At 33.8% G+C, this 12,115-nt stretch overlaps 1 protein-coding gene across 5 annotated transcripts in view; it reads right to left on the bottom strand.

The window, feature by feature from the left end:
- ATP9B (ATPase phospholipid transporting 9B (putative)) overlaps nt 1–12,115 on the bottom strand; it is a 282,270-nt gene that overhangs the window by 80,338 nt on the left and 189,817 nt on the right. For all 5 annotated transcript variants that reach the window (XM_037892984.2, XM_043540007.1, XM_037892983.2 and 2 more), the window contains one exon: nt 1,008–1,168. In XM_037892984.2, the coding sequence (XP_037748912.1) occupies nt 1,008–1,168 (161 nt within the window). The remainder of the gene's footprint in view (nt 1–1,007; nt 1,169–12,115) is intronic.

The raw sequence follows: 12,115 nt of genomic DNA, 5'->3' as shown, positions 1-12,115 counted from the left end.
CCATTATTGGTTCTTAAATTAACAAATTATTATCTAAATGGCAATGATTAGCTTTACCTTGACTTGCAGAGGGTGCTTACTCGCTGTGTGGAACAAAGAGACTTGCCCCACCCAGGTTTCATACCTTTATGCCCTTTGGACCTCACATTCCTGGGGGTGGGGGTGAGTCATTGCTGCAAAGCTGACCACCGAGCACCTTTTTTACAGCAGTTTCTGATCTACTCCCCCGCCCCATAAATCAGAGCTGTCCTTCCCAGGTAAGTCCCAGACAAACTCTGCCCCACCTTAGCTGTGGTGCAGTCATTCTCATTTCTGCTAACGCAAACTTTATTAGAAAGGGAAAAAATATTCTTAGCTACGTAAAGCTTCTTGTTGTGAGCTTACATTCTGTAGAACACAAGATTACGAATATTTATGTTGTATTCTAGTTTACCTCATTCTGAATATACTGTACTCATGCTTAATGAACTAATTAATTTAGGAAAAGTTTCTATTTGTGTACAGTATCTAACACTAGTTAAAAAAGGCTCTTGCAAAAGAGCATTTGTATTATACAGCTATTAAGCTATATTCAATATATATCAGTGTACTGGAAAAAAAGTTATGTTTTATTCAATATTTTAACTAGCAAGACCAGAACACTTTAAATAACTGAAAAGGCATTAGAAATTATAAATGCCAAAATAAATGAAATACTTCATTCAGATACACGTTTTCTAAAACTATATCCTCTGATATATCAAGATTGGATCCTTATTAATACATTTATACTAGTAAAAGGATTAGATATCCTGATTACTCCTGCAAGATGAACATTATACAAAAACATACAACAGTATTGTTTTCTGTAGATTGATCCTTCAAGAATCAGCAGATTTGTTGGCACCTTCTCCTTCAGCTTCCTGATAAGATCAATTTCCTTTGCAATGAGAACTGAGTATAAATTTCAAGAAAGCCTCAATCAGTGAAATTAGACATCTGTGTTTCTCTCTTGTTCTTATACATACCTGATAGGGATGATATAGGAAAACAGGAGGAGGAACCGAAAAAGGTTGCGGTACCATGGGCCTACAAATCCTTGCAAGGTTACCATAACAATTGAAAGGGCAACTAGAGCCAAAAACAGGGCTTTGGTCAGTTGATTCAGTTCAAGGTCCAGTAAACCAACCTAAAGGAAGCAATATAAATCAGTAAATACAAGTTAACCATAAATCATTCACATATTGACACCTTATGCAATTATTCAATTAGAAACTAGAAGGCCACTAATACTTATTTGAAATCTGTTTTTATTACGTTCAACTGAATTTGAATAACCAAATCTGAATATTTTCCCACATTTACATGAGATGAAAGTTTTCTGTTTACAGGCCAATAATACTTCCAACAATCACAGAGTAAACTGTCCCACAAATGTCTTTTGAGTTACCTTATATCTGACATGGAAACCACCACCTTTTGGGGTAGGTGGGGGAGTTATTTCCTTCTATCACATATTCAGACCAGAATTTCTTTTGAACAAAACTATTGAATCTACCTGATTTTTTTGTAGTGTTACTGTTCATTTGCTGGTGTAAAACCGCCAGAGTTGGTAGAATTGAGAATCGTAAGTCAGATATGAAGTAATACAAAAAATATGAGAGATATTAACACTACCCGTAATTTGTAAGCATACAGTACTACTTTAAGAGAAATACCATTTTGGAAATCTGACCTTATTTCATCAATTTTTCCCTGACTTTTTTTTAATAACAGTTATTTATTATATCAAATTCATCTTATTACTAAAGAAGCTTTTCATAAGTATTGGGATAAATAATAAAATCAATTTCAAATGGAATGTCTACTGATTGTGATTTAAAATTGCAAAATAGAACCCATGCTTTCCACAAGTAAAAAGAAAATACATTCAATCTCTCTGATAAGCATTATCCTACATAATGTGTCATGCCAGTAGATCTCCATCAGCTACTATGTTTCTAATGAAAAGATATTTTAAAAACTGTGTAACTAAGACTCCCACTATTCCAATAATGTATATTGTATGCTAACTATTTCAGATCCACTTTTTGGATCATCTTTTAGTCAGTAAACTATATGGGAAAATTATGTCAGCAAGACATGCCTAAGCCCCATCGCAGAGGCCCTTTTATCTTTAGACCCTGCCAGCCAGGACAGTAAAACATAACACTTTCCTAGATAAACAATCTGTATAGGAACTATTTTTAAATAGTTATGAAAAATTCCAGCATTCTTGCCTGAGCATGGGGTGTCCCTTCCCTTGAGAACTAGGCAGCTGAAGACCACAGCGGCTGATTTATCAGATGCATTTAAAAAGCAGCACAACGAGGACAAATATCTTGCAATTTCCGCTGCTTCAACTACTACATAGTTTATGCTTGAATTATTGAGAAAAATAGGTTTTTGGATTAAAATGAAGAAAAATTAAGCCAGGGAAGTAGAGCATGTTTCAAAGCCCAGATCTTTTTGCGTTGACAAAGGCGGTCTAAGTTTCAGGCCTCGCTGAGGATCAGATGAAGTCATTATTCATTCAGTCAGGGAAAAAAGACTCAATTACCTCAACCTAAAGATGCTATCAATGAATGCAAAGTGCATATTTTACTCTATTCATCCAAATCCCATTAAAAAGTGAAAGGAATGATTTAATCTGGCCTTCTAGAGTTGGTCTTTTTTTGTAATAAAATAAAGAATCACTGTCTTGCAATATGCATAACCACTACCTCACTTTTTTTCCTGCATCATAGCAGTGAAAGACTGTAAAAGCCAAGACAAAAACTAACAGAAATGAATACAAAGTTTCTTTTGAAAAACTGCCACTCATAGGACAGAAACATTAAATGTAGTCCACTGCACATTGATATGTAGCTAATTCAAAGCATTAATACCTTTCTAATTGATAAAGACGGATGTGAACATAAGAGTTTGAAATCCAACTACTATGTTGTTGGAACAGTGTTTAAACCAGAAAGAAAACTTGAGGTAAATATTTTTTGCAATTACACAGTAAAAAAGTCTTCTTTCAGGTACAGAGATTAATTGTTATACAAGATAACTTCTCCTCTCCCCACTAGTCTGCACATTACATTACTGTCATTAGACAATCTTAACATTTCTATTTGCTATCCACAGTGAAGTCAACTTTACATGTGATAACCATTCAAAAGAAGAGGATATACAAGGAAAAAAATGAATTATTTAAACTGCATACTACATTCCTCAAAAATTCTCTCCTGGAATTACATATATATGAAACACACCCTAATGTAAATAGCTTTATAGTATAATGTTACATGTACAGTAGTTTCTGCAATCAAACTATTATGTATTTTATCCAGGTAGTTAAAAAAAGTCTGTCACACATTTTGAAGAAAAAACTGATTAACCCATTTCTTGTTAAATATACTGTAGTGTAGGTGAATTCGGGAAGATCATATTTCAATATATACCTCACCAATTGTGCTTTTATTGAGAGACTTCTAATATATTTTACCAATGAAAGAATGAAGCTTTTCATAGTCATAAGAACCTGTTCTGCACCTAAAATATCCATAACCAGAATAAGTAATTATGGCTACATAAGATAAAGGTGAATTAAGTATATGGAGTAATTTTCAACATTTATTACAATTTCCTATATTTGTAAAACAAATTTCTTCTGCTTGTCTTAATATTTGTCCTGTTTGAAACAACTGTGATAACAAAATTAAATACGCCACTGGAAATTTTAATCTCCAAGGGAAAATTTGTACATAATGTCTAAGACAGCCACAATAGTTTTGTAAAGGGGCTGCTCTAGGATAATGAACACAATAATTGCTTGTATAATCTAAAATGCTACTAATGGCAACAATCACAAATCCATTTAGCTCCTCTTTAATTTATGTACCAAGTTTTAAATAGATAATGGTTCTCAGTAAAATAATGGCTTATACAAACAAAAAAGGATAAATATGATATTTTCCTGCTTAAACAAAACAAAAAAACCCCCCAATCCATCAGTCTAGTTTTTTATTTTATTTATGTTTGAGTCAATGAATGAGTAAAGGGTCTAATATTCACAATGCAATGTTACAATGGTACATCAGAAAGCAAGAAGGCCCAAGTCACACAAAGCATCAACAAAATCAACTTACTTTAATTTTTGTGAGAAAGGTTGAAAGTGACAAAAACTTTGATTAAACAAAACATAAAAAACAAAGCTGTTTGACATAACAGTCCTGTAAGGTTTAATCTTATGAAAACATTAGTTTTCACAGCTGTTACACTACTTACAGAATAATTCTTCCAATGTGACTAAATACACAAAAGGATCCTGTGTAGTTCCTCACCTATACAACTTTTTTTTTAAAGGGTACATTTTTGAGATATGTAAAGTTCTGTAAGGTTTATTTCAAAAGTAATTATATTGCAGTCATCAGTCAGATTCTGCATTAACATCGTATTGACTGCAATGGAGTTGCATAGTATGTATAGTAGGAACAGATTTGGCCCTCATTTGCATTTCAATAGCTGAAAATGTCCTGACTACGAAAACAGACTCTGACCTGCACATTAAGTTTCATTCAAGAAATAATATCTATTGATATTTTTTTCTTTCTTTCAAACTTAAAAGAAATTACATCTCTAGTTTGAAGTAGCAGGAATACCAAGAAGGGCAGATAAATAAAAATTGAGTAATTTCAGATACTTCATTGTATGCTTGCTCATACACAATTTTCCAAATCCACATTTCTCAGCCACTTTCTTTACATTCTTGGTTAAACAGAAACAAGTTTCTCATTTAGAAAATAGCTGGTGTACAGTTATTCATTCTCTCTCTCTCTCTCTCTCACACACACACACACACGTGTTGTATGTTCTTAGTGCACGTCAGCCGCACATCTGAAGCACTATGGTTTATCATGCCAGTCATCTGTTAAATAAACATCATTTTTTTTTACCATTAGAATGTATTGGTTCAATAACTCATGCTTGAAAGGCTCCCTAAATAAAATGACAAACCAGAATGTTGCAATCCCATTTGAAATTGTAATATTTGTTACTAAATCTGTATTTACAAATTCAGATTTCAAAGTCTATAAAAATGTACTTTTGTTATTAACTGTAATAACTTCAAAGGAACTCCTGTGATTCAGTTTTCATATTGTGCACTTCTTTGTTAAAAAGGGGACACATTGGGTAACTGATAAAAGAAAAAAAAATTCGAAATTTAAGATTGACTCAAGCCAACAAGAAGAAAGGAACTCATATTTACACATTTTCCCTTAATTCATCTTATTGTGCCCAATTAATACCAAACTGCGTGAAATGGTGTGCATAATATGCTGTGTTCTGCACCAATACCTTCCTTATCCTTTTAATGAGTACATACAAAATCAAGAGAAAACACACACATTAAAAAAAAAAAAAAAATATTTGAAATACCTAAAATGATCATTTATTGAAGAAAGTTTCTATCAGCCAGTGTCCCTGTTTTGTCAGTTTTTAAATATATCACAGTCCTTTGTTTAATCATAAGAGGCAGCAATGACTAGGCAGGGGAACATTTCCCAAAGTGTTGCCAAAATTATGACAAGTCCTGTACTTTTAGGATCATTTGTCTTTTTTTCTTTATTGGCAAACTACATAAAAATTGGTGAACGCTGTACTAGTCTTTATAATAATAATAATAATAAATTCTACTAGAATATATGTTTATAACAAAAGTTCCAGAAAACACCAATATGGATCCTCAAGTGTATTTTGTGTGAATTGTCTTACAAAAATGTATGTATCCTTTACATTGTCTTTCACACAACAATTTCATAGTGCCAGCTATTATCTGGAAATGTGCTGAACTGCTTTGTGCTATTTTGAATAGTAAATCAAGTGCTTAAAAACCTGAATTTAATAGGTACGCTCAACCGGTTTGTAGATTTGTAATAGTGCCTTAAAATATTATGTGTTATCTACTAGAAAATTTGTATATAGTGAACTACATGCCTTTATTTTCTTACAAAATGTTTTGCATGATTAATTTTTCTATCGCTGTACAGAACAAGAGAGGTTAATGATAGATTCCTAAAAACAGACATGTTTGTTCCATAAAGGACAATCAATACATTTTAAGAATTAGGCCACTCAGTAGTTGTCAATTTCTAGTTATTTTCTTTTTTTATGTTAAAGAGCTATTTTTGTAATCTGCATGATACCCAAGTTTGAAGTAACTAATAATACAATCATCTCTTTAAAAAATGCATTTCTAGTTTGGTAACAGGTAATATTTATAATTTTGCTCAGGAATCTAAAATTCAAGCTTATACATTTCCTCCCCTCTCTACCTACCTCAAATAAACATAACCAATTTTTTGTTGTCATATAGTCTTAAAGTCAGGTACCTTAATAATTTAAATAAATGTGGCCCGAATTTCAGAGATGCTCAACATTCGCTAGTCATATTGACCCCAATAGGAGTTCCCTGTGCCTTTTATTTAGATGCCTACATAAGGGATTTAGGTGCCTAAACTAAGGCACCCAAGTTTCAAAATACCAGCCATAGTTTTCATGACTTTTAAAAAAATATTTCTTCTCTTTCAAATATGTGATATGCTTTATCATAACAGAGTACTGCTTATTCTATATTCAAGTAAACTGTAGCTTTCACAAAGAAAAAACAAACCAAGATGAATTTAACCAAAAGAAAGGTAACTCATGCTGATCATAAAATGGATTATGAATCTTAATTTTATTTGTTTTCCCATTATTTCTAGCACTCTACACAACTTGAAAAAAAATTATCTGCTTTATCCCAAGACATTCCTGAGTCTACAATTATAACTTTTAGAAACCAAGTTTTGGTGGTTGATGGCTTTGGTTGCATGATTAGTAACATTTTTAACATTAGTAATGCATTTCAATATTTTGCCACAGTACACTGTCTACCTCAAAGCTTAAAAGATAAGCAAGCAATTTCCTAAAGGGTTGCCATATCACAGTTTGGTCAGCAGAGGGTGCTCAAGATTGATGCTATCTGCTGTCTTTTAGAAAGTCCTCATTTGGTAATACAGTACAAGTTAAATAGCTCTGTTTCTTTACTGGATTACTCATAGTCATATAATTATACTACTATGCTGCTAGACCAATGGACAGTATTTTTATTTTATTTTCGTATTTGAAACACTACTCAGAGGAACTCTATCAAACTCTTCAAGGCATTAGTGAGCAGGTGCTGTGCACTGGTACCCAACATTCTTTAACTACTTTAATGTAATGTAGCTGTTACACACAAGAACAATTGATAAAAATGTACACAGCACATACTAAGATACTGAAAAGATTAATGGCTTCTAAAACTTTGATATCTATACAGGTCTTTTGCTTTCTTAATGACAAGCTCTCCTCTATTGTAAGCTATCAATTTTAAATGGTTTTCACAAGACCACCCATCAATTTTGAATAATTATTCAATCACCTGAGCCATCTAGTGATATTGGAAACCACAACATTCAGTATAATTTAATGTAATCACAGGGTCAAACGTTCATTTTTCAATTTAATCTAATTAAATCAGCTCCAAATTTTCAAACTTAGTGTGTAAAATTAGGCACTTAAATAAAAATGGTCTGATTTTTAGAGTTTCCCATTAAACCCACTGAAAACTGAGGATACTCTGAAAATCAGGCCACTTTTATCTAGATTTGTAAATACACATTTACATGCCTAAGTTTGGAAATCTAAATTGCAAAATTTTGGGCCAAGGTCTGGGTTTTTTGGTAACGTTATATTTACACAGATATTTTATACATAGTTAACTTCCTCTTGAGCTTCATTTTCACACTATTCAATGATTCAAAACTTTTTAAAAATTCATCAGACACATGTATCTTCATATACTTAATCAGGTCTCTTAAAAGTAAGAGCAAGGAGCAAGTATGTTAAAGGATTTTCTGAAAAGATGACTTTTCCCCCCAAATATCAGGGGGTAAGTAAGTCAGGGACACACTTAAGAGCCCTGATAATAATATTACATAGGTGTGAAACTAGAATGATGAAAATCAGGCCCAAGGTGTAAGTTATTAGAACAGAGTTTAGAATACCTGAATGAATAAAATCAACATCGCAGCTAAATAACTGATATTAATTCATTTGAAGAAAAACAATATTATATGTGAGCTCACTTGGTTTAACAGAAATATCAGCTAACTTATTTTTCATGTAAGTATTAGACAACACAAATATTATACAACACACACAAGTAACTATGTAGCCTATACTCCCCCAGCATATTCCAAGCCATTACACTAGTTGCTAGTCTATATCTGAGGTAACTTTCTGGAAGACAACAGTGTTATTCTGAATTTACAACTGAGCTCAAAGTGTGGCATAAAATATTTGTTTTCAGTTTCAGGTTTTGCAAGTAACTTCTACCTTTATATGTAAAAAGTTAAATGCATGGGTTATTCAATGGAGGTCAATTCATAAAACCTGTAAGAGGCTAATAGTTCTTTCAAAAAAGTCTTTAAAATGAAATTGATATTTTTTAAAAACACATACATTAGAAAAAAGTTTCAGGATCCTCCCCCGCCCCAAAAAAAGAAAAGGGAGGTGGTACCAATCCTTCCCCCGCAGGAGTTAGGACTCCTAGATTGAGAACTCCTCACCACCTATATTAACGACACACATATTTGAAAGAGTTTATATGCCTATCTCGTCGGTCAGAGTTAAGGTTACCAGAATGTTTTTGGGAAATTTCACATTTTTTTTTTAAGTAGTGTGTGGAAATTCTATTAATTAAAAAGGAGCCCTAGAAGTCTGGTGTTGGAAACTTTATGCACCATGCATAGAAAGCTCCCTGTACAGCAGGCTCCTTAAGAAAGAGCAGAGAAAGACCTCCGCTTTGGTGCATCTACTATGGTACAGGTGCCCCCATCCTCCACACTTCCTAAAGTACACATGGGAGAAGCCCATAGACTACAGACGGACTATTGTTTGCAGGAAAGGAGGTCCCCTTCTGCCCACTTTGGAAGTAGGCCACTGAGAAAGCTTGGCACTCCAGCAGGTAGGCATCTTTTATTAAAACCACCTTCTCTCCTGTCTATCAAAATTTTTACAAGTTCGCTTGTGATTATGATTATTTTGTTCGTCACTTTCTGTGGCAGAAAAAGAATAGTAATGAGTGCAAACAACTTGGCTGTTCTTATTTTAAGATTTATTTTAGAGCTACCTCTCCTGAAATGCTGAACTGTTTAAAACAAAAGTAAATTGCAAGAGAAAAGAAGCTGAAACTAGTTTCTTTAAATTTTCAAAAATTGTAATTTTTAATTCATTCAGACCCTTTTACTACAGAATAGATTAATTTCAAACTTTCCCAGAATTTGAATCCCTACATCAAGAATCAATCCGTAGTATAATTTTTGTTGAGATGCACTTTTGTTTTCATACTTGTCTGTTTCCAGGATTCTGAGAAAAAATGGATTTACCCTCTCCCCCAAAAAATCAAATATCTAGTGGGCTTTATTGCCTTTTTCTGAATTTTCCATCTTTTGCACATCTTTGTTACTCAAGTAATTATATAAAATATATTTGATGAGGGTTTTTTAGTACTAGAAACATTAAACTTTCACTCACAGCCAAGCATTTCACTTTAGAAATGAAAGTTAGCTATCTAAAAAGATGAAAGAGAATTGATGAGACTATCAAGATTCTTGCTATGTATATTAGGAAAAAAGAGCAAAGATAAATCCACAATTATGCCACAAAAACAACTGAAAAGCAAAAGTATTGAACATCATAAAGTAGATGGAACCATAAAAGGTAACATCATCACTTTCAAAGTAGCACAACATGAGCAATCTAAAGAAGTGATCAAAATGACTAAAGCTGTATGCTCTAGATATACTCCAAACAGATTTAAACATCCACGAATAGATGTGGCAAATGAAGAAACTGAAGAAATATTAAAGAAGAAATTAAAAGAATCAGCATTGACATTAATACAAGATAGCTGATGGAACATTAAGAAAGTGACCTAATAATGGATACAAGCATCTATACATGGAAAATGTATCCATGCTTACTGCTGCTGAGTCTAGATTTCGAAGAAGATCAAAGAACAGTGTGTCCCCAAGTTGCTTAAGATGCCATTCGAGAAGGCAGAGAAAAGTATGATAAGGAGATTTGTAAGTCAGCATTTTGTTGTGAAAAGACAAATGCGATCATATGATGTATTAGGTGAGACATTTCCAGTAGAGATAGAAAAGTACTAATGCTGTTGTACAAGGCACCAGTACGACCTAATTTGAAATACTGTATACAATTCTGATCACCCACGTACAAGGAATATGAATTTAAATTGGAACAGATACAGAGAAGATCTGCTATGATGATCTGGGGAATGGAAGGCCTATCCTATGTCTAGTTTAGTCTAGCAAAAAAAGCCAAGATGGGATAGGATTGTCCTCCTCTATTAATATATTACAGAGGTAAATACCAGGGAGAGTGAAGAGCTATTTAACCTGCAAGACAATGTTGGAACAATAAAAAATGGATATAAACTGGCCACAAACAAATTCATGGAAATTTGCTGGAAATGAGAAGGACTCTGAACTATCAAAAAGGTGAAGTTCTCGAACAGACTCCAAGTAGGAGTTGTGGGGGCAAACATCTTAATGAATTTTGAGAGAGAGCTGGACAAATTTATGAGTGTATTTGTATGATGGCGTTTCTTGTAGTGGGCAGAGCTCAGGAGTGCTGGGGGTCACATCTGATTTAATGTCTTATGTTCCTAGTGCTCATACTTCAGGGTTTTAGCAGGCCACTGGCAGGGCTCAGTAAAGGATTTCTCCCCCATCTGCCTTCCCAATATATTCTGGAAGGTTGTTGTTTTTTAAAATCTCCTTCCTCTGGAACACCAGGGATGGCCATGGCTGGAAATGGGACATTGGGTGGGGTGGGCCAGGGCTCTGAGTTGGTAGGGACCATCCTTTCTCTCAGGTACCTGGCAGGATGGTTCTTGCTCACATGCTCAGGGTCTATCTACTTGCCATATGAGGAGATGGGAAGGAATTTTTCCCCAGGTCAGATTGGCAATGACCTTGGGATTTTTTCACTTGCTACTGCAGTGTGTGGGTGTCAGAATTATCTGGGGATACTTCACAATCTTTTCCCTCATCTTGTGGGGGCCTTAAGCACTGGTGCATCTCAGTCCCTTCTATTCTCTGCCTGTGGCATATAATAGCCCAGTGTCCTGTGGACTGTAATACTTTGGTCTCATTTCAGTTCTTGGATTTAGTGTGTGGGTGTTAGTGGCCTGTGATACACCGGTCAGACTAGATCTGGTGGTCCCTTCTGCCCTAAACTCGAGGACTCTATTGATATATTCATGATTAAAATGACCTTCTACAGTCTAAATTGTTATTTAAAAGACAAAATGGATTGCTCAAGCATACTTGCTATTTTACTAAATAAAGAAATCTCTCTCAAATTCTCTTCAAAATGACTTATTATCCAAGTCTGGTATTTGCTATGTAAAGCACTCTCTTCCTCTAAAACTAAAATGCTGCAAAAATTCATATTAAAAACATTTTTCACCTCTCCTGTGAAAAATATTACTGTATATTAGTGTCACCTGCGGGTCTCAAATGAGCTGAGAGAGATTTTGGAATAACACTGTTCCATACTTATATTAGCAGCAATATATAGGTAGTACACCTGTTCCCTACATTGCTGGTTATATAATTTTTGAAGTTATATAATATGCAGGTTAATTATTTGTACTTAATTATACTGAAAAGCTATTTTGTCTTTTTCACAATAGTGTTTGATATTCTAAAAATGCTAGTTTCCTAAGATCTGCAAATCCATCCTGCACCCACCCCCATACAATTAGAACTAGAATTACATGAAGGAGTTGAAATTTTTTATACCAAGTCTTATCTGGTTAAATAAACAAACTTTTAAAGCTGCAACGTTACCCTTTTTTGATTTTTAGCTGTCTACTGTAAAAGGTTTACTAATATCATGTCAAAATTTAGTACTAATTTCAACTGCAGCTTTTTAATTTTTCTGTTACTTTATGCTCTAAAGACATTTTATGAGCCATTTCATACTTAATGGT

The sequence above is a fragment of the Chelonia mydas genome, chromosome 2 (genome assembly GCF_015237465.2).
Source record: "Chelonia mydas isolate rCheMyd1 chromosome 2, rCheMyd1.pri.v2, whole genome shotgun sequence".
NCBI classification, from domain to species: Eukaryota; Metazoa; Chordata; order Testudines; family Cheloniidae; genus Chelonia; species Chelonia mydas.
The sequence above is the reverse complement of the archived record's forward strand: the minus strand, read 5'-3'. Positions and strand labels throughout refer to the sequence as shown.